This window comes from Epinephelus moara, chromosome 17 (assembly GCF_006386435.1).
Source record: "Epinephelus moara isolate mb chromosome 17, YSFRI_EMoa_1.0, whole genome shotgun sequence".
Taxonomy (NCBI): domain Eukaryota; kingdom Metazoa; phylum Chordata; class Actinopteri; order Perciformes; family Serranidae; genus Epinephelus; species Epinephelus moara.
The window spans coordinates 1,918,653-1,941,739 of NC_065522.1; the positions used below are offsets into that span (position 1 = coordinate 1,918,653).

The 23,087-nt window shown below is 39.3% G+C and overlaps 2 protein-coding genes across 4 annotated transcripts in view; one reads left to right on the top strand and one right to left on the bottom strand.

Moving 5' to 3' along the window:
- Window positions 1-23,087, top strand: part of zcchc4 (zinc finger, CCHC domain containing 4) — a 62,138-nt gene that overhangs the window by 9,779 nt on the left and 29,272 nt on the right. The window lies entirely within an intron of this gene.
- The window catches only part of si:dkey-219e21.4 (nuclear factor 7, ovary), a 33,625-nt gene that overhangs the window by 6,948 nt on the left and 3,590 nt on the right, over window positions 1-23,087 (bottom strand). Inside the window, exons 4-8 of one of the 2 annotated variants that reach the window (XM_050066968.1) lie at window positions 15,820-15,915; window positions 15,439-15,675; window positions 15,330-15,349; window positions 15,095-15,225; window positions 30-3,371 (exon numbers count right to left, since the gene is read on the bottom strand). In XM_050066968.1, coding sequence (XP_049922925.1) covers window positions 3,286-3,371; window positions 15,095-15,225; window positions 15,330-15,349; window positions 15,439-15,675; window positions 15,820-15,915 — 570 coding nt within the window. In that variant the 3' untranslated portion in view covers window positions 30-3,285. Of the gene's footprint in view, window positions 1-29; window positions 3,372-15,094; window positions 15,226-15,329; window positions 15,350-15,438; window positions 15,676-15,819; window positions 15,916-23,087 lie in introns of those variants that run through there. The other variant, XM_050066967.1, reaches the window with a different exon arrangement.

Sequence of the window (23,087 nt, forward strand, 5' to 3'; positions counted from 1 at the left end):
TATAGCGTGATGGGATGACAGCACAATGATGTGTGTGGTCCTGCGCTTTCATGTGATATGCGTGGCATTTCTGTGCGAGCCTGCGTTCGCGAGTAATCCATCCAAGAGTAATGTGTGTGCAAAGCTGTATGAAAGCTCTGTTATACATCATTTTATTGTAATTTTTCGCTGTGAAGACATTGGATTACCGACAAGTGCTTGGCCTTGTCGGAAAGCTACAATTCTGCTGTTTCCGCTGATATGCATGGCTCCTCGCTATGACGCACAGTCGCAGAGAAAATCCACAGAGAAGAACGGGTGTGAACTTGGACGCACTATGCGTCGTTCGGGCCCATAGTCTAAACTTCTCAGTTTCAACATTTTATTGAGAACATTTAGGAACAGTGCTGCACGTTAACTTTTGTCTACACATTGTTTTTGTCGTCATTGTTGCTGAGTCTGAGGTGCGAGTCATGAGCTCTCGCTCCGCCTCCACCTCAGGTACCGAAATTTGGCACCGTTTCATTTTAAGTGAATCGGTACTCAGTAGTACCGACGTGAATCGGTACCAAGTACAAAAAGTACCGAGTTTCGGTACCCAACCCTACTACTAGGGGTGCAACGGTACAGGTAGCCCAGGTACGGTCCGTACCTCGGTTTTTGGGCCACGGTTTCAGTCCGGTTTCGGTACGTGTTTTGTGCGTAAAGAGAACATTTTTTTTCCCAAAAAATTATGTCTTTATTTTGCTTGACTTTGCACTTGACATGCTGCTGTGTTGTGCTACAGCCTATTCAAGTGCTGGATGTACTAGATGTAGTAGTTTTTGTTGTGGGGTGTATTCATTTTTGCATCAACTAATTTGAGTAAAACTGAAGATTTTGTAATCTAAGTTACATTATTAACCTTACTTTAATGTTATGAGTTAAGTTCAAAAGTTCAAAAGGTTTTTATTGTCAATTGCTATATGTGCAGGACATACAGAGAATCAAAATGCTGTTTCCCTCTCACCTAGTATAATGACTTTCTAAAAGAAAGTTAAATTGGAATAATGATAATACAGTAAAAACAATATGTACAAGTAAAAATAAAGATAAAACCAAGCAGTATAACTAAAAGACAAGACACTAGAAGATACTCTAAACCTATGTACAATCAAAGTAATCTCGCTCACCAGACCTTTCTCAAGAAAAGAAAGGCCTGGCTGGGCCGACTCTCACTTTAAGATTGGAGGAAAAAAACGCCCCGGCTGCTTGTATTTCTTTCAACCAATCACATTCGTTCTGGGCGGTGCCACAGCAACGGTGCGCTTGCAAAAATATTGCCGGGGGGAACAGGTTTTGGTGTAACACGCCCACAAAAATATCGCCTACAGGACGCGAACCATGGCAGAAAAATGGCTACATCCCCGCAAGATCAAACACAGCAAAAGTTAGTAAAGGACGTGTTGAAAACTGCAACCGGAGGTGGTAGGGCGGGACTTCAGCGGGTGGCTCGTTCCGCCCAATGAGAGGCTGATCTATGCAGCAAACTTCCGCCCACTCAGACTACAATTAAGGTGATTAGGTGCATGTTAGAGAAGCCTATGGGATGTACATGATGTACACGTTAGGTTTGTGCTGGTTTGAAAATTTTATAAACAATTTGATTTAAAGCCAAATATCAAACCGAATCGATATATCTAATTATATACCTAATTTTACCACTAGGGGTCGCATTTGAGCTTTTTCTCCCGATTAAAGCCCATTACAGCGGTAATGCGCCTCCAGTCTACTAGGTGGCGGTAATGCTGTGTTAACTGCCAATACACACAAGGTTAAATAAGAAGAAGAAGCAGAAGGACAAGAAGTCAACAGGGCAACCAACTGAATGACACAATCGTGTTTTTATTTATCAAAACAAAACAACCATTCAGCTTCACTTGTCTTCTTCAGAACACCGAATACTTGAAACAACTTGAAAGACCGTTTTACAAAGAGCAAAAAAATATCAAAATGTCATCCCTGTAAACATGGGCCTCTGTAAATAAAATACTAAAGGTATAAATAAAAATAGACGTTGGTCTAACGCAAAACCTATAATAAGGCCTCAGGAAATAAAATAAATAATGCTGCAAAAGGCATGTATAAAAAACAGACTTTGTTCAGTCTAGTGCAACTTCAGAAACTCGGTGCAAAAATATTAACATTTTGTATATCAAATATTAAATAACATAATAAAATACAAAAACAAAGGCATACAGTTAGCCTACTCAAACAGTGCAAACAATATGGAAATGTAGGCTTAATTAACTGTAAACATCAAATATCAATCGAAATTAAAAAATGTAGGCCTATCTGAGAAGTGCTTTGGTTTACAGCTTTCAACCCACAAGCTGTTTAAATTGAAATAAAAAGACACATGGCCAGATGGCCTAAATAAACAAATAGCTATAGAAAAATAATACTCACTGCACAACGTGCAAACATTTGCAAATATACATGGCATTTTAATCCTGCATGAGATTAGGCATCTTCTTCTGTATGATAGACAGTGTGGGTCAGGGACATACAAATTCCTGGCTAAGAACACCAGCATGTCCACTTTTCCTGGTTTTAGAAGAGTCCTTTGAGGAGTAACAACATGACCTGCTGCACTAAATACTCTCTGATGGAGTGCTTGTAGCGCAAATACACAAATACTTGCGCGCTACGTTACTGAGCAAGGGAAAGCGAGTCTCATGAATTCTCCACCACTCCAATGGATCATGTTTCCTCACGTTTGTAGTTTTCCACCTCCGCTGCAACTCTCTCCTCTGTGGTTTTCACAGGGCCTTGCGCCTTGACTCCGAGGAGACTTCCCAAACTCAGCTTCTTCTTTTTTTTGAGAAGTTGTGGAGCGGCTGCTTCACCCCCTCCCCCTCATCCCCTGCACCCTCTCCCGCAGCTTGGTGAAGCGCCGCCAGAAAAACTGCCTGTCGCTCCACTTCGCTGATACTGATATCCACCTCTGCAGGAAAGTTTGACGCACAGTAACGTGGATCCATGAATGTGGCAATGTGTAACAAATCTCGGATGGAATCGTTATCATATTTCTCCTCAAGTTGCGTCCCGATGGTAGTTTTTTGATTCTTGGTGAGGTTTGTGTCATCCTTATTCTCAACCAAAATCTCCTTGATGTGATTCAGCATTGGGAGAACAGATGATGAGGTGACATAATTTTCTGCTTAAAGAATGTCAGTAAATTCACTGACTGGCTTGAGGGCTCTGTTGATCGACTCCAATACATCAAAATCTTGCCAACTTAGCTTGGCACAGACGTGCCGGTCATTACTTTAAACACGCCTGATTGCTGGTGCCTGCTCCAGGATTCGCTGAATCATTTTTTGTTTGGAGCCCCAGCGAGTTGCACACTCCTGTTGGATGATAAAATAATAAAAAAAAATTAGTAATAAGCCCATATTAGGTCGGATTGGTATTAACATAATTGTTTGTTTAATGAAAATTATGCACACATCAGCCAGCCTTGTTGTATAGCCTATTCACACTGTTATGTATGATGCACACTTTATATGTACACTGTATGATGCTTACTTTATATTTATTTCACACTTTTTATTTATTTTATATTTATATTTCTCTGTAGGTCTACTGCTGTTTATTGATGCTTATGAACCTAGTAGTTAACATTACCGTGATTAGAGACTACTGAGGTAGCTGGAGCTCTTGCTGTGCCATTTTTAAGTCTCTTTTTCTCTGCCAACTGTGTGAACATTGTCCGAGGACGCTGTGGCAGACCCCCATGGCTCTTTCCGTTCGTTGTTTTTCATCCTTGAGTGCGTTGGTCACGGCTAGGTTGAGGTTGTTGCCGAAACAATTTAGCCACGGCCAGTCCAATTTCCTTATCGCAGCTACGATGTTGGCACTGTTGTCAGTAGTTACTGCTGACATTTTACTTGGATCCAGTTGCCATTCATGCATGGCCTCTTGTAGTGCGTCAGCAATATTATCTGCTGTGTGGTCCTTGGGGAAGAAGCTCGTTTGGAGACATTTTGATAACATTTTCCATTCTTTTTTTGTAGGAATGCACCGAATATTGGGTAATCGAATATATTCGGCCGAATATTGCAAAAAAACACACATTCGGTATTCGGTGGAATAAGTGAAAAGCAAGGCCGAATAATAGCGGTGTGTTTTGATAATAAATCAAACAAAATGGGTGACATGTCCGGTGAGTATGCTGGCCATGCAAGAACTGGGATGTTTTCAGCTTCCAGGAATTGTGTACAGATCCTTGCAACATGGGGCCGTGCATTATCATGCTGCAACATGAGGTGATGGTCGTGGATGAATGGCACAACAATGGACCTCAGGATCTCGTCACAGTATCTCTGTGCATTCAAAATGCCATCAATAAAATGCACCTGTGTTCGTTGTCCATAACATACGCCTGCCCATACCATAACCCCACCACCACCATGGGCCACTCGATCCACAACGTTGACATCAGCAAATCGCTCACCCACACGACGCCACACACGCTGTCTGCCATCTGCCCTGAACAGTGAAAACCGGGATTCATCCGTGAAGAGAACACTTCTCCAACGTGCCAGATGCCATCGAATGTGAGCATTTGCCCACTTGAGTCGGTTACAACGACGAACTGCAGTCAGGTCGAGACCCCGATGAGGACGACGAGCATGCAGATGAGCTTCTCTGAGACGGTTTCTGACAGTTTGTGCAGAAATTCTTTGGTTATGCAAACCGATTGTTGAAGCAGCTGTCCGAGTGGCTGGTCTCAGATGATCTTGGAGGTGAACATGCTGGATGTGGAGGTCCTGGGCTGGTGTGGTTACACGTGGTCTGCGGTTGTGAGGCCGGTTGAATGTACTGCCAAATTGTCTGAAACGCCTTTGGAGACGGCTTATGGTAGAGAAATGAACATTCAATTCACGGGCAACAGCTCTGGTGGACATTGCTGCAGTCAGCATGCCAATTGCACGCTCCCTCAAAACTTACAACATCTGTGGCATTGTGCTGTGTGATAAAACTGAACATTTTAGAGTGGCCTTTTATTGTGGCCAGCCTAAGGCACACCTGTGCAATAATCATGCTGTCTAATCAGCATCTTGATATGCCACACCTGTGAGGTGGGATGGATTATCTCGGCAAAGGAGAAGTGCTCACTAACACAGATTTAGACAGATTTGTGAACATCATTTGAGGGAAATGGTCTTTTGTGTGTATAGAAAATGTTTTAGATCTTTGAGTTCAGCTCATGAAAAATGGGAGCAAAAACAAAAGTGTTGCGTTTATATTTTTGTTCAGTATATATCGCATGCTGAAATATTTGCTGTTGAGCTGCAGGGAGTTCCCCCTGTATACATGCATGTATAATCCAACTCAAGTGAGAATGCACACACACACACACACACAGGGCCATAGATTTAAGTGGATCTAGGGCAGAAGAAGGACGTAGCTGTTGTGACATCACCCACTGGTTTGTGGACTCCCATTTTAAAGCCTTGAGTTTAGCATTTTGGCTGTCGCCATCTTGTTTTTTGGAGCTAGAATTGACCATATTTGGGCGGGAGGATGGAGCTGTGGAAGAGGGGTGGCTCTTACTGACAAGCTGAGGACACTATCGGCAGACAGCCTGTCACTCAAAGCGTCCCTGCTCTTAATTATGTGTAACTTTAAGCTTCAGTAAAATGGAAACTGGTGAGTTACATAAAAATTTAGCCCCCGTACAGTTGTCATGAATGTTGAAATTAGCTATAGTTTCCAAAACCGATGTTTGTACTAGACTGTAAACATGTTTATTTCTGCTGTTAAGTTTTTAACATGGGGGTCTATGGGGATTGACTCGATTGACTGCAGATTTTGGTAACTGCGTGCTAGCTTTGTTGGTCAGCCCCAGAGGTTGCTGCAGGTTTTGATGTAAGTTATTCATAGACAGAAATAATTATGTTAATGAGGACACACTGTGTACAATCCTCTTTACAAATTGAGTGTGTTTTTATACGTTACAGCAAAATATAAATGAATCAAAGTTGCTGGCATGAAGATATGATAAGATTTGAAATAATGGTTAAAACCCTTCCTTACATACAGAGAGAAAAAGGTTTCAAACAGTTAGAGAAGGGACTTCCAGTTTGGCAAGCTAGAAAATGGTAGCATAGGAGAACGTGCCCTGACATTCCAGTTAAAAACAGCTCGTAAAGACACAAATTTGTAAAGACTTTTGCAAGTATAAGAAATAAGAGTGAGGGCTTCAAGATGCCAAGAGGAAAAAACAGAAATTGATGCAGTGCAAGTTACACGAGGAAGACGGAGTCGAGCAGCGCCATACAGGATAATGACATGCCAACAGACGAAGGGAACAAGCTAGCAATGTGAGCCTGGACCTTATACTTAGAAAACTAAGAGAATTCAGGAAAGATAATTGTGTGCAGCTGAAGGTAATCAAAGAGGAAATAAATAAAACAAACAAGAGAGTGGAAGAGGCAGAAGAAAGGATTATGGATGCTGAAACCCGAATACAAGCTAATGAGATAGCAGTAACGGAGATGCTCAAACTGCATATCGAAATGAATGCCAAGCTGACGGACCTGGAGGGACGGTCCAGAAGAGAAAATATTAGAATACATGGCGTCAAAGAGGGATCGGAAGATGACGCCCCGTCAATGATCGCTTTTGTGGAACTTTTATTAAGGGATAAACTGGAGTTGCCCGACTCCGCTGAGCTACAAGTGGAAAGAGCGCATTGCGCGCTAGTGTCAAAGCACCATCCAAATGTGGCGCCATGGCCCATTGTTGCCAAAATGGCCAGCTACAGAACGAAAGAAGAAATATTGAAACAAGCATGGCAGAAACGTGGGTTTGAGTATCTTGGAAACAGGATTAACCTCGATCATGATTATGCACCTGAGGTTGTAAAGCTGCGGAGGGAATATGCTGAGGTGCAATCTGTGCTAAAAGAGAAAAAAATCTGGTTCCAAACTCCGTTTCCAGCAAAGGTCTTTTACCCGGAGGGAACTGTCCTATATGGATTGGTGGAGGAGGCGACTGACGACATGGCAAAGAGGGGATTCCCGGTGGTGGTCGTCAAACGCCCGGAGACTTCTTTGGAGCAGACCCGACGCTTAATGTGGCGCACAGAGAGAAAAACGAGGGGCCAGGTGAATAAGGATCGGACCCGGGACTAGGAATGCTGCGATCCGGATCGCGGATCGAAAATATGCTGCGATCCAGCCAAAAAACGTGGATCAGATCGGATCGCACAGCATGGGAAAAGTGCGATACTAGCACTGCGATGCTAGCACTCCATTCCACAAATCCGCTCCAGCTTTTGTAACGCACGAAGAAAAGAGGAGAGCGGGAGGGGGAGGTCACATGATAACAACGACCGGGTGAAAAACAGCGTGGATAGTTGAAAAAAGTGTCAGAGGTGTGGCAGTACTTCCTTCTGAAAAGCGAAAAAGACGGAACGGCCGAATGCAAAACGTGTATTAAACGTATAAACGTGTAAAAATTTAAATATCTAATAAATGGCTCAAGTTTTGTCATAATAACCTACTGTTGTAGACTATTCATCTCGGGAAGTATGTTATTCTCATTTTGAGTAGCACTTGATCAAGCCTTTTCTGTTATTCCACATTACAAAATAAGTACTAAAAAAGTGAACCTATTGGTCAGAACAGAGAAATAGAAATATGCGCTGGCATCGGATTAGTATCGGTATCGGATCGGTACTAGGGCTGTGGTATTGGTATCGGATCGAAAGTGAAAAAGTTGGATCGCAGTATCCCTACCCGGGACTACAAGGAAAGACTCCAAGCATTCAGACGCCAAGAGCAGAAATGACTGCAGGACACTAAGAGCCTGAAGAGGAACTGTGTGTGGCAATAGAGACAATGAAAACAGTCGGGTGTTTTACCTATGCTACTAAAAGAATGGACATTGGCCGGATGGCAAAGGAAGGCCCTTTCCCACCAACAGGTGAGAGAGCCCCCCCCCTCAAAGCCCCCCTTTCATCTGGGCTTATTTAGGGTCATATCAGAGACCACACAGTTGGAAGTCAATATATTTGTTTTCTGTTTTTTCTTTGTTCAAGTACAACTAAGAGTTCTTTCTGCAGCTGTCGTTCTATACAGCTCTAATGTTTATGTAATGTTAGTTTATGTATTTTCAGGGAGTGTATTGATTGCACTTGGTTTTGCTATTTCAAAAACATTCAAACAGTCAGGGTATGGCTAGTGGAAAGGTAAGAGTCATTTCTGATAATGTAAATGGTCTGTTGAATCCAATTAAACACAATAAGATTCTAACCAAAATGAGGAAAGAACAAGCACAAATAGTGTACCTACTGGAAACCCACATAGATTGTAAGGAACATGGAAATGAAAAAGAATGGGTTTCACAAATGTTTTTTCCTCATCTTATAAATCTGGACGAAGGAGCGGAGTTGCTATCCTTCTATCAGGCAAACAACACTTTGAATAAATATCTGAGATAAGTGATAAGGAGGGACAATTTATCTTAGTAAGGGGAAACATTGAGGGGAACCCAACTATGTTGTTAAATGTGTATGCGCCACCTGGAAGTGACATCCATTTCTTCAAGAAAATTGTTGATATGATTTTATCACAGATAGTAGGCCTTCTAATCTGTGGGGGATAACTAAATATACACTTACAGCCAAAACTAGACACCTCCTAATGGAAAAATACAGGATACAAAGTCACTAAGTAAGAAAATTAATACACTATTTGAAGAGGATGGCTTAACCTTTTAATACCAGCGGGAGTGCCCGCGATTCCATTTGCATATTGATTTTTAAATGCCGGTAGAATTGCAACCAAATAAGATAGAGCAATAATTCTTTTTGCATTTAAAACCGGAGGAGTTACTCTAACTTACCATGCATTCATCATGTCCCAGAGTGCTGTTTCCTTGCACTGACAGGTTTGTAGAAAAACAGAAAAAGCGCTAAGAACAAAAACATTATGATCCTGATCGCGGGTATTCACAGCACTTCCTATATTGGACTAAACGTCATCACGTTATGAGCATGAACTGTCATGTTATTTTCTTGCGTGTCTTTCTCGCGACACTACCCGCGGCAACAAGGAGTGACGTCATTTCCCGGGAAATTCCTCTCTTTCTTCCGCGGTAAATATTTCTCTCAGCTTGCAGTCACGCTCTCGCTCTCGTTTTGTTTTGTATGTATTAACCGCAACAACCCGGACGCGCGAAACGGCTTTTCTCCCGGTGCGACGCTTTCGAGCTAATTACAGCGTCGGATGAAGATTCAGTCCACTCATCTGGTCCGGATTCTGCTGACAGTGGCGATGACGCTGACCTCATCCAAGGGAGAGATCCCTCCTATGACGTGTATGTATGAAATATTGTTTGTTTTTGAGTTAGAGTAAAGTAAAGAAAATATATATGTAACACAACTGAAAGAGCATTTTGCACTAAATACGCACCATTATTGTATTACTCTCATGTTGAACACATCTAACACACTGTATAACATCTGTATGCAGAGTTGACGACGATGATGAGGAGGAGGAAGTGGGGGTCTCCTCGCCCTGCACCCCAGAGGCAGAGGGGGAGGAAGGAGTTGGTCTCCAGTAAACAGAGGCTCCAGGTCAGAGACACTCCCTGGTGATGCAGCTGGCTGGAGAACCGAAAAGGAGCCTGACATCTTGCCACATGCCCTACCACATTTTCTGCCCAAAAGGAGGCCAGGTGTGCAGCCACCTCTATCACAGTATGTGGACAATCCCTCTCCATCTGAGCTGTTCAGGATGTACTTTAACCGGGCTGCCATCAAAACACTGTGTGCCAACACCAATAAAATCGTGGACAGGAACTGTCACAAGACCTATCACAGCTCCCCTGGTGCTATTGAAAAGTAATGTTTGACTTTGAACTTTGGTTGTTCTATTGTAAATCGTTTATTTTGATGTACATGTTGTATTTTTGCTAATTGTGCACAATGTGCATTTAACTTTCGTTTTTGTCACTTTTTATTAAAATGAGTGTATCTCAAAAATTAAGTTATGAAAACACTCAAAATAAATTTTCTGTGGTTTGAAAGGATTTTGTGCAACTTTTTTACATTTACAATTCTGAGGGATACAGCCATGATATTTCTGTATGTAGAAAAATATGCGTAAAAACAAAAACGATTTTCATTTTTTTAGTGGTTTATTGCACTTTTTTAGCAATTTCTTTCATTAGTATGGACATATGTCCACACATATTAAAATTTGGGATTTAAGGGTTGTATTGATGTATAGCATGTTAAAATACTCCAAAAAATGGCCCTACAGCAGGTAAAATTGTAAAGATATGCTCTGGCGGACTTGTTCTATGGTAGGTCATAAAGAGTTAATCGATATATGGAGAGACTTAATTAAAGGGATTATACTCATTACTCCTCACCCCACTCATTATACACAAGAATATGGAATAATGGAAAAGTCAAAGACAAAATAAACACTTGTGAATTTGGGACAATAGATTTAAGTGACCACGCACCTGTATTACCTGTCTGTTGATCTAAACCTACAACCAAAATCAAATAATTGGAAACTAAATTCGAGTCTACTTAATGATCCTCACTTTAAAGAACAGATTAAAAGAAAGATCCACTTCTACTTGGAAATTAATGACAATGGTGATGTGTCCCCTCCCATTTTGTAGGATGCCCTAAAGGCTGTACTGAGAAGGAAAATTATAGCAATATCCTCTTACATGAAAAATAAGAAATTAGAAGAATTACAAAACAAATGAAAAGAATTAGAGAAAAAACATAAAATAAAAACAGCACAGGGTATATTGGAGGAAATCATGAAAACAAGAAATGAAATTAACGATTTCATTACACACGAAATTAAGAAAAATCGAATGTTTCTTAAACAAAGGTATTACAGTATGAAGGTGGATCTAAATCAATAAAAGTTCTGGCCTGGAAACTGAAAAAGAAAATAGCACAGAACACAGTCCATAAAATTAAAGATCCAGTTACAAAAATAATAGAAAGTAAACTAAACGAAATTCAGGGAGCCTTTGAAACATTTTATAAGACTCTGTATTCTAAAAAGGTGGGGGACAGCATAGCTGAAATAGACAGTTTTTTGGACTCTTTGGAGTTACCAGTGTTAAATGAAGAACAGAATAAAATAATGATTGAGGACATTACAGAAAAGGAATTAAAAATAGCAATAAATAAACTCAAATTAAATAAATCACCAGGATCAGAGGGCTATAGACGGGTTTCTGTGCAACGTCATCGCGGATATGCGCGCGCAGCCTGGGGGCAGAAAGCGGGACATTTCTCATTGTTTACAAGCAGAGTCAAGCAGCAAAAGAAAATGACAAGGAGTTGTTGTGCTGTTAACTGCACAAACCGGCAAAAGGATGGATGGAAATTGTATAATATCCCCAGGGGATCTCATCCGTTTGCCAAAAGAAGATGATGATTATGGCTCCAGGCCATTAAAAGGGCGGATTGGTGTCCCGAAGGTCCTAAAGGCGGTGAGAGTCTGTGCAGCGCCCACTTCGTGTCTGGTATGTTAGAGTCTGTGCAGCGCCCACTTCGTGTCTGGTATGTTTGTGTTTGCCAACATGAGCTGGATAATGAGTAAGCGTGTGATTTTACCATAGTTAATGAGACAATATTAGTTTGATTCATTAGGTCATAGCCTAACTAACTTGCCAACAAATTTGTCTGTTTTCTACTTCAACATTTGTAAAGTTTAACGTTGGCTCTCTGTTGTAACGTTAAGTTTAGCTTTTGTTGTTAAGTACTAACAGGTGCATGGCTGGTTTAGGTTTCTTGGTTCAGGCTGAAAATCAGGCGGGAAAGTGTCTTCAAACAGCTAATGTTACATGTAGTGTACGATTTTCTTTAACTCTGAATTAACGTTAATGCTTGTGCTATTGGTGCTCATTATGGCTGAGCTCGTAAAATAGCAAATAGATTAAAAATTTATGGACATTTCAGCAAGAACTTACAAACAATACGGCATCTACATTGATATCAATTCACTCTGAAGTAGTCTTTTGCCCCCTGGATGCGCGCGCACCTAGTATTGTTTGTACACAAGAAACCCGTCTATATGGCAGAATGGTATAAGGAGCTGAAAGAAGAGCTAATACCAGTGATGCTTCCTACACTGAATTGGGTCCTAAAGAAGGCACAAACACCACCTAGTTGGAAAGAAGCAATAATGTCTGCCATTCCAAAAGAAAATGAAGATGAATTGGAATGTGGGTCATATAGACCAATATCAGTCCAGATTGTAGGCTGTTCACTTCTATCATGGCTAGACAATTAGAAACGTTTTTACCTAATTTGATACATAATGACCAGACAGGTTTTTTCCGAAAGCGCCAAACACAAGATAATATACGACAGACATTACAAATTATTAATCATATTCAAAAGAATAAAATAGCAGCAATGGTAATTAGTATTGATGCGGAGAGCGCATTCGATTCAGTGAATTGGAGCTTTCTTTATCGGGTTCTACATAGATTTAGCCTACATGAAAAAATAATTAAAACAATACAGGCATTATATAATAAACCCACTGTGAGAATCTAAGTTAATGGCTGCTTATCAAACACGTTTTACTTTGGAGAGAGGAACAAGGCAGGGTTGTGCGTGTTCACCACTGTTATTTGCATTATATTTGAGCCCATTTGCTCAATATATAAGACAAAACAAAGAAATAAAAGGCATTAATATTCATGGGAAGGAGCATAATTTAACCTGCAATGCAGACGATATTTTGATCTTCCGGCGTCAACTAACAAACTCTCTACCTAGACTAATGCAATCGTTTGAATATTATGGTCAATTATCAGGCTACAAAATTAATTTAAGTAAAACACAACTGCTTAAATACAATTACAGCCCACCAGAAGAAATCAAGAGTAAGTACCATCTAGCGTGGCAAACTGAGTATCTTAAATATTTGGGAGTTATGATACCTAAGGATATCACAGAACTATTAGAATGCAATTACTCACCAATACAAAGGAAAATTAAAGAGGATGTAGCGAGATGGAACCTAATCCCATATCTAAGTTTTTACTCAAGAATAGATTCTATCAAAATTAATATACTACCCAAATTATTATATTTATTTCAAACCTTGCCAATTGAAATAAGCCAAAAACAATTGAATGATTGGGACAAAATTTTGTCCAGATACATATGGCAAGGTAAAAGGCCTCGAATTTGATATAAAACTTTACAATTGGCTAAAAGAAAAGGGGGATGGGGCCTTCCTTCTCTCAGGGATTACTATTGGGCAGCACAATTAAGGCCTATGATATGCTGGTGTAATCCCTCATACGATGTAAGTGGAAAAGCATTGAAGAGAGCCTGACCTCCATTCCCATACAAGCAATTATAGCAGATAGCAACATGCAGTACCGTATAAAAAATATAGAAAACCCATGGATCAAGTTCACTTTTTAAATTTGGAAAACGGTAATAACAGAATACAAATTAGAAGACGATATAGTAATCCTTAAGTGGTGTGCATATGATACACATTTTGCTGCAAATAAATTAGATACTAGATTCAAGGATTGGACATGTAAAGGATTACCGGCCTTATGTAAGATAATGAAGGAAGGTATACTACTTAGTTTTGAAAGGATTAGAGACAGACATATTCATTAGAAGCACAGGATTTCTATCATTACTTACAGATGAGACATTTTGTCAGTGATTAACATAAAATGCGTAGCAGAATCAAGCAAACAGCTGTTAGACCTATTTGAAAGGGCATATGGTTCAAATTAGAGATGTACCGATACCACTTTCTCCTTCCCGATACTGATGCCGATCCCTGAACCCTGAATCTGCAGATACTGAGTAACGATCCGATACCAGCGCATAAAATAAAAATGGATGGGATATGAATTGTTGTATGTCTCAACTCCTAAAACTCTATGTAAAATATTAAGAAATAAACACATAATGGTAGAATGAATGCCATAAAACTTTTTTTTTTAATTATTATTATCCAGTGTTGACACAGATCAAGACACAGGTTAAAGTGCAGCCACACAATTTGGTAAAAAGACATTTTAAAGGCTACAGTAGAATGTAGGGCTGCACGATATTGGAAAAAACTGACATTGCAAAAAAAAAATTTTTTGCAATATATATTGCTATATTAAAAAATACAAGAATTTTCACCAGATGATTTAAAGTAAGAAAATTAAGAAATAATGGCGGGACTTTTACTCACCACAACTGCAGAGGCTACCAGCTTCATTTGAAACAGACTACATCATAAAAGGGCCGTTATTTATCATTCCCTCTGTGTTTTTATATTTTTACTTTTTATCCGCTCCCGTTGCCTTGATAAAGTTAATGCATGGCACTGTCATTTCAAACTCAACACTTCCTGAACTTGTTTCAAATTAAAAGCCCCTTATAACCTCGGCTGAGAGAATCCCTCCATTTTCTAAATACGCTTTTACTGTGAAACATTTGTAGGAACTTGTGGAGAAATCAGTGACTTTTATGTTTACCTATGGTACTTCAAATGTAGCTCCTGCCATCTGCTGGCACTTTTTTGGTGACTACAACAACATTTCGGCTGGCACATGAGCAGACACTGTGACTCAAATAATAATGAAAGTAATAAAAATAGGACAAGAATAACCTGATGACATCACACACGTTGTGAAAGACGACCGGGGATAATTGGTGTGGATCATCGTGTAGTGTGTCATGTCTGTCGGCCAAGTCACGGCACGATTTTATGACTCCACAATAGTGTAATTTGACATAGTGACTTTCAGAACGGGCAGAAAAGTTGTGTAGTGTGTACGAGGCATAAATCCTCCTTTACCATTTCTCCCTCTTGTGTGTTCTTTTTGTCCTAAAAAAAGGACATTCAGGCTGATATTCTTTGACTAATAATTGAAGTAGATGTACATACTACATTTGTCGCTGAATGTCAATAAAAAGTACATTTTTTAAAAAAAGAAACGGTTAGATAAGGTCATTTTCCTGACAATTTTTCACTTCAACACCCTGCTGCCTTAAAAGCTTGTGTAATGGATTTATGTAATAGAGAAAAAATAGCCTCAGTACCTAACAGTAGAGTCTTCCTCTGCAGCTGAGCTTTCAGTTGTTTGGAGATGGACGATAATGTTTTTAGGAGTCTTTCAAATCTCTCTTCACTCAGTCGAATTTCCATCTCAGAGGCATCTGGCTTCTTAGGACTGTGAGAGTGATCACAGAGATTGCAGTGAGACAGAGATGTATTAAGTAGGGCTGTACAGGAGATAGAGCTGTAAACTCGAAATCTGTTGTTGCAGTGTTTTACCTCAGATTCTCGGACTGACCCTTGAGGTGAGACAAACAGAAAAACTGATTAAAATACCTTCAATTACTAGATTTTTAAACAGTGTTAGTGCACAGCTCTTGAATCAGACCTTCCCATCTTCCTCTGCTGCGGGGCTGTTGCTCAGTGCTCTCTGGATGCTTTTGATGCCCTTAGTGACCTGGTCCTGGTGCTGTTCCCAGTTCTTCAGAACGTAGTCCAGTTTGGTCCTGGTCTGTCTCAGGTCCAGCTCCAGAGAGTCCTGGACGGCCTGCTCGTCCTGCTTCAGGACACACCGCATGTTCTGGAAGTGCTCTCGAACCTGTTGCTTCATCAGCTCTGTGCTCCTCTACAGGGAGGAACATGGAGAGCATAAATACACACCAAAAGATTTTACATATGTCATCAAACTATTTGCAGTTTACCATGCTGGTGGTCTGATGTGTGTAGAGTAGCTGTTTTAAGTAATGGGGGGTTTCAGTCTCATACTTACAGAGAGATCTGCCCTGCGTTTCTTCAGAGACTGGATATGAGCCTCAGTTTTGGACCTCTCTGCCTGCAGCTCCTCCATACGTCTGGACAGCTGCTCCTGCACAGTTACAGCCAATTGTTGGCATTAAAGTAGATTGTTTTCAGTTATGATAACCTTATTTGTGTGCGCAGAAAAGATAGTGGTTATATCAGTCTGTTGACAAAATAAATTAGTTTTGCAACTACAGATATTTTCATTTTCTGACAATTGATGAATTTTTGGTTTATAAAATACAATAAATCAGTGTAAAATGTCCGTCACAATTTCCTTGTTAAAATGTTTTGTTTTGTCCAACCAACAGTCAGAAAACCAAAGACGAAAAGCATCAAATGCTCACATTTGAGAAGCTTCTGTCATATCACAATATTAATTTAATATCAGTATATTGCCCAGCCCCGATTCAGAATTCATCATTTGGTCAATAAGATCTCAAAAAAGTAGTGAAATGTAGGGATGCACGATAACATCGGTACATCATCAGTACACCGCGTTCCAAATTATTATGCAAATGATATTTTTCTCTGATTTTCCTAAATAGTCGATGNTATATATATATATACATACATATATATATATGTGTGTGTGTGTGTGTGTGTGTATGCATGTATGTTAATGTCCTCCTTCAGGTCCGTTATCTTTTTATTTGCTTTTTGAAGTAATATGTAGTCCTCAGAATTCACAGATGGCGTGGTTTGTGTGCGCATTTCTCAGATAATTGTCTCTGATAATAAAAGCCAGATGTCTGGTAAATAAAATCCTCAACTAGTTAAAAGATACTGTTTAAAAACATCCAATATCTGCAGAGAGTATCATAAAAGAAGGATTAATTTCAGGTAAAAACAGTATACGGAAGCGCTTTGTTGACATTGATCAGCTGACTGTCACTTCCGAAGTCACAAGGGCCTGAAGGAAAGAGGAGAAACAAAACTCGGCAGAAATGGTGTTGTTGGTAGTTAAATGACTGGATGAGACAATCCATCACAGCTGGCAGCTTCTCCTTGACGGAACCCTCCGATACAGGCCCAAAAAACTGGGCCCGCTGTGAAGATCAGGCGCCAGTAGGTTTGTGCTGGTGTAGTTTCTCTCGCAGGCTTATGGCAGCGGTCAGGCTCTGTTAACTTAAAATCCAGGTGAAAATCCAGATGTTGATAAAAACAATCAAGATGTAAAGGGTATATCATTAATAAGGGCTTAAAAACTGGATAAAAAGTCGATTTACGACAGAGACTCTGTAAGGGAAGACAAAGACGCCGAGCATTCACTCAAAATGTTCATGATAATGAAGGAAAATGACAGACAGTATATTAGCAATCAAATATGTCAAAGAAAAAACAGTGAATATTTATATAAATAATTAATTGAATATTAAAATTGTTGCTCAATTGACTAGCACAGACATCATAGAACAAAAATACAAAATAAAAATGTACAGCTCTAAAACAAGCAATATAAAACACAAAATAAGACTACTACAAAGAAAAGTAAAAAAGTATGTTCATGTATACTAGAAGTGAACTATAAAAACGCAAAAAAGGACAATTACACATGATTACTAAGACCAGCTGAGATACTCCATAACATCGGCATATAGAAGATTGTGTACAGAAATCCTGCAACAGTGCTTTGAAACGGCTTAGGGGAACCATTGAGTACAACTTTAAGTCCTTCTGCAGAAAACTCCACATATAAGGCGCTGCATACATAAATCCGTGCTTGCCAAACTCTGTACGGACCCTTGGTACAGACAATAAAAACATGTTCTGAAAATGGAAAGCATAGCCATTTTCAATTTTTTGCTTAATGTACATACATAAGTATGCAGGAAGTAGGCCAAGAATAGCTTTGTAAACTAGAGAATGGCAATGAAAAAGTCCACCAAATTGTAAATAGAGCCAGCCAACCCGAGCGTACAGGATACAGTGATGAGTTAGGGGCTTACAGTTGGTAATAAATCTCAATGCACCATGGTACACAGAGTGCAAAGAGAAGCAGTTTCTATTCAGTTTCAGCTTCAGCTTTTGAGCTAGCTCTGTTGTGTTTGATAACATTGTTGAACGTAAACAGAAGTAACACCCAACGGTGCTTAGTGTGCCTTTAAATAATAATATACACTCAACAAATGAACGAACAACTGAATGAATGAATGTTTCTGTTACGTCTAATGTCCAATAGAGGGAGACATAGCATTAAAAAAAGCACTGAAAGGAGGCACCGTAATGTACGTTTTGTTTCAGTCCGGTAGGTATCGGTTGTGTAGGTACCGGCAGAGATGGGCAAAAATACATCAAAATGTATTTTGATACAAAATACAAAATACCCTTCAAATAAATGTATCAAAATAAAATACATGTATTTTGTATTTTTAAATACAGAAAATACTTTTTTTCTTTTTCTTTTCCAGAAAGAATGCCCACGATTCGTCCATAGGTGGCGCTGTACTAATCTTTTTGTGAATAACTCAAAACGTTCTTGACCAAAAATGCTCAAAATTTACATGCTACAGTTAGAGACCACAAGTAACTATGCCAGAAAGAACAACCATGATTCATCCATTAATGGCGTGATAGTAGCAAATTTGGTCGCAGCTATTGGAAATTTGGGCTTGTTTTCTCACAATTTTGTATAGCAGAGTATTCAGGTTCAGGCTATAGGATATACACAAAGCTCTGGTGAACCCCACAAAAAGGCAGAACAGTCACAGAACTAACTAAGTGTAACTAAGCAAAGCCATTAAAAGACAACAACTTGATTATGTATATATATATTTATTAACCAGACTTAACAGCCCATAAACTTTTTTGTATCAACAAATAAAATATTCACAGACACTGTGATAATAACATATGAATAGCATTAGACCTATGTGTACTATAAAAGTCATTTGAATAAAAACATCAAGCTCTGCACAGAAAAATGAATAAAACTAAATGGTTAATGAATATAAAAGTGAACAGGCAGGCTAACTTAACAACAAGTGAGTAGCCTATACAGTTCTCTCTTTCGTTGGCCAGTGGGATGGTAGTAGGGTTAGGGTTAGGCTATTTTGGTTCTTGAGACCCAACCACTGAGGAGCCAGTTTAGTTGCCTTTAAGAACAACTAACTTTTCAAGTATTTCTGGAGTTAACCGCCTCCTGTGTGGATGGAATATCATTCCTGCATCCAATATTATAAGAATGTGTAGCCTATTATTTTTGTTTTTTTGATTTGTGGAGAAAGTATTTTGAGTATTTTAAAAACAAAATTACTCCACTCAAAAGTATTTTGTTACAAATTACATTTGCTTTTTATCGGCCTTATCAAATACAAATGACAAAATTCTCAAATGTAATTGAAATACGTATTTTAAATACAAGTAATAGAAATACTGCCCATCCCTGGGTACCGTTTCCATATAAGCACCGACTTTCGGTACCCAACCCTACTCTTAACAATAGTGTGGATGTTTGAAAGCTCTACCTTGGCTTTTGTGAGTAACATGCATTTTGTTTTCTCAGCATTCAAGACAAGCTTCAGATTGAACTGAAATTTTGAACAGCATTAATGTTGATGAAGCTGGGAGAGGACCTGAGTCTGAGTAGCAGCAGAGCAATAAATAATTGTCATCAGCATACAAATGAACACATGCATCAGGTACATTATGACAGAGGCTAATTAAGTACATACAGAACAACAGAGGCCCTAATACAGACCCTTGAGGCACCTCATTGGCAATTGTAAGAGGGGCAGACAACATGCCCTCCTCTTGTACATATTGCACTCTGCCTAACCAACTGCTTTGTCTGATAGACCAATATGATGTAATCTGTTTATCAATATTTTATGATCTTCTGTGTCAAAGGCCTTAGACAGGTCAACAAGGACAGCAGCACAATGTGGACCACTATCCAAGGAATGTACCAAATCATTGACAACTTTTAAAGCAGCAGTAGTAGTGCTATACTTTTTTCAAAATCCAGATTAATAAACAGATAAAATATCACTTACCTGTAAAAATTATTCAAGCATTTTGGCCAGGGCTGTGAGTTTAGAAATGGGCCTTTAGTTGTTTTGCTGGGTTGGGTCACCAGCTTTTAATAAGGGCAGAACAAAAGCAGATTTCCAGATAAGAGGAATTTTGTTTAAAGACAGAAAGATTAAGAGGGTATTTTAAAGGAGAAACAACAAAATCAGCTGCTAGATTTAAAAAGTAATGCTCTAGATTATCAGGATCTGCTGACTTGTTAACATCAAGCATATTCAATGCCTTACAACCCTCAGTGCAGGTACACATTTTGAAATGAAAAGGTTGCTCAATACTCCAAAGTGGATCAGAATAAATTACATTATTCGCATTAGTGTTGGTGAGGCTTGCAGCCTCAAACAAGGCAGAAGAAGGGTTAGCAAACAATTGAGCATTGTTGTTTTGTCACTAATAATTTTGAAGTCCTTTATTATACTAGGTGGAAGCTCAGACCTGGTCCCATTGCATACAACAGAATTTATGGTGTTCCAAAATGTCTTTGGAGTATTTAACATTTTCGCTGTTTCATTTTCAAACTAAGCAGCTTTTGCTTCTTTTTTTTTTTATTGTGAATGTACATTGATTACGTAAATGCCTAAAAGCCAGCCAACCTGACTCCAAATGAGACTTTCTGGCCTTAGCCCAGGCCAGGTTGCGGTCATGCAATAACACAGAAAGCCCTGATGAAAACCAGGGATTATTTCTGCCTTTAACTCTGAATTTCCAGTTAGGAGCATGCTTATTAATAATTGCAGTAAGACCATCAGAAAAGAATTCGTAAGCAATCATTTCCACATCTGGTATGAGCTCCAATCAAATGAGGAAAGATCATGAAAAAACCCTTAAACATTGAAGTGTTTTAAATCTCGCATCCTAATAATGCAAGGTTTAGTTTTTATAATTTTTAGATTTTGTGTCGCACACAATGGCAGTAACACAGTGATCACTGATATTGTTTGCAAAAATTCGAAGCAGATATTTGTGAGGACTGTTTGTTAAAATAAATCAGTTAAATAAGATTTGTCAGGTTGTTTAAAGTGAGGTCTTGTTGGTGCTTCAACCATCTGGAAAAGATTTGAAGAATTACAGTAAGATTTTAACTCATCAGACATGGGTTGTAACCAGTTAATACTGAAATCCCCCAGTACAATAGCCTTGTTAAAAGACAGGCCACAAATGAGCTTCATTAAGGGAGAAAGCATCATTAGTGGCAGAGGGTGGTCTATAACAACCAACTATAGCCAAGTGAAAAGAGGGAGAGACATCCAGGTCCAGTGCCAGAAATTCAAATTGCCTATACAACGAAGTGGAGACCATCACTTTCACCTGGAACGTGTTCTTTGTGTAAATTGCAACTCCTCCACCTTTGTTTGGTCAGTTAGTTCTAAACACATTATATCCTGCAATGGCAATGTCAGTATCTAAGACTGATTTACTTAACCAAGATTCTGATATAACAAGGACATCGGCATCAGTTGATCAGGCCCAAATACATATTAAGTCTAATTTGTCTAAAATCGTTAAAGTGTTATGGGTGTTAGTAATCCCGTTGGGGCCTGGATTGGGCAGCACATTCCCAGATATCAATAATAGCAATGCAGTGAGAAATACAGTACTTCTGTACTCTTTTTGTGAAACAAATTAGTTACTTGTGCTTTTAGACAAAAGAGGACCACATGGAGTGGGTATGAAATTGTCACTGAGTACACTGAGCAGCCGGGTAAGATATACATGGACGGGAATAGAGACCAGTATATGACTGAGATAATGCTAAAATATCACAGAAATGAGACAAACAATCTCTGAGACGCATGAGCTGCCATCTTGGATTGTATTGCCTATATCTTTAATAATATCTGGATCATGCTGTCAGAATGTTGTCATTAGCTTGTTTCCCAACTTTGCTGATGAAGGCATGGATGTTTCTAGTTGCCTTTCTGCCAGCTCCACTAAATCTGTGCTGAATTTATGCTAAATTTATGCTATTATGTCTATTTTGCAAGTGTTGGTGTTGCTTTTTGTGGTTGATTTTGGATGGTGGTGGCGTATGACTGCGAGTCACTCATCAGGATGAGGACATCAACTTACCAGTCTTTAAACCTACCTCCTGCCTGCTTTTGCTAATTTTGGCAGTCTTGAGAAAAAAAATGCAAAAGATTTTTGTAAACTTTTGGTCATTATGTTTTCTAGATGTTTTTTTGTCTTTAAACCAATCCAGTGAGGCTAATTCATGTATCAGACATTGGAATCAAGGTCACAGGCTGTAAAAAAATAAATGATTAAGACAGTTTTGTTCTACACCTACAAATAATTTCTGCACACTTACAAACTGTCATTTCTGCAGCAGTGTTTGACAGGTTTCAGGGGTGATTTACAAGCACACACTTACTGATCATCATCTGAAAAGCTTAACATCTCTCTATTTATGCTCTCAAAAGAGATAACGAGGATTTGTACCCAGGTTCACTGCAAACTCTGACTTATCCAACTATTCTTTCTTAATCTGCAACATGTTAGTCTGGAGGTTTAAACTTGTTTCCTCTCACAGAGTTGGTGATTAAAACTAAACATTCATCTTTGTTAGAGTAAACTGATTTGAGTTCAGGCTGTTTACTTACAGCACAGTTTCACTCAAAGATAACTGAGCCTCTTACCTGCCTGTCAAACACCATCAACATATAACATAGATTTCGTCTTAGTTTTTATAATTAAGATCTATTTTAGGCTTATCATCATCTCATTTTCGTCATGGGAAAAAGACTGTTGACGAAAAATTTTCGTCATAGTTTTTGTCAACGAAATTAACACTGCTTCTGCTGGCTAGCCAGATCGAGGTTTTCAAATTTAAACATCACAGGGTATCCGCGGATCCTTGAAAAGTCTTAAAAAGTCTTAAATTCATGTATCTAAAAGTAAGGCCTGGAAATGTCTTAAATTCATTAGAAATGTCTTACATTGGTCTTAAATTCATTACTCAAAGGTCTTAAAATTGTTGCGGAAGGAATATTTAATCTGACTTTCTTTCTTTTCTTTTTTTTATTCTTGCAGCACTTCTCTGTGAGTGTCCATGCGCTGTCCAATAACGGTGCGCGCTGGCGGTAGCACATACACAATGAATGGGTTCGTCGGCGGAGGTCTGCGCTTTGCGCGCTCTGTGTGAAAAGGGCTTAATGGCGCGCGCTGGCCACCTGGCACTCAATATGCTGCTGTAGTGGTTTGTTTTCCAGA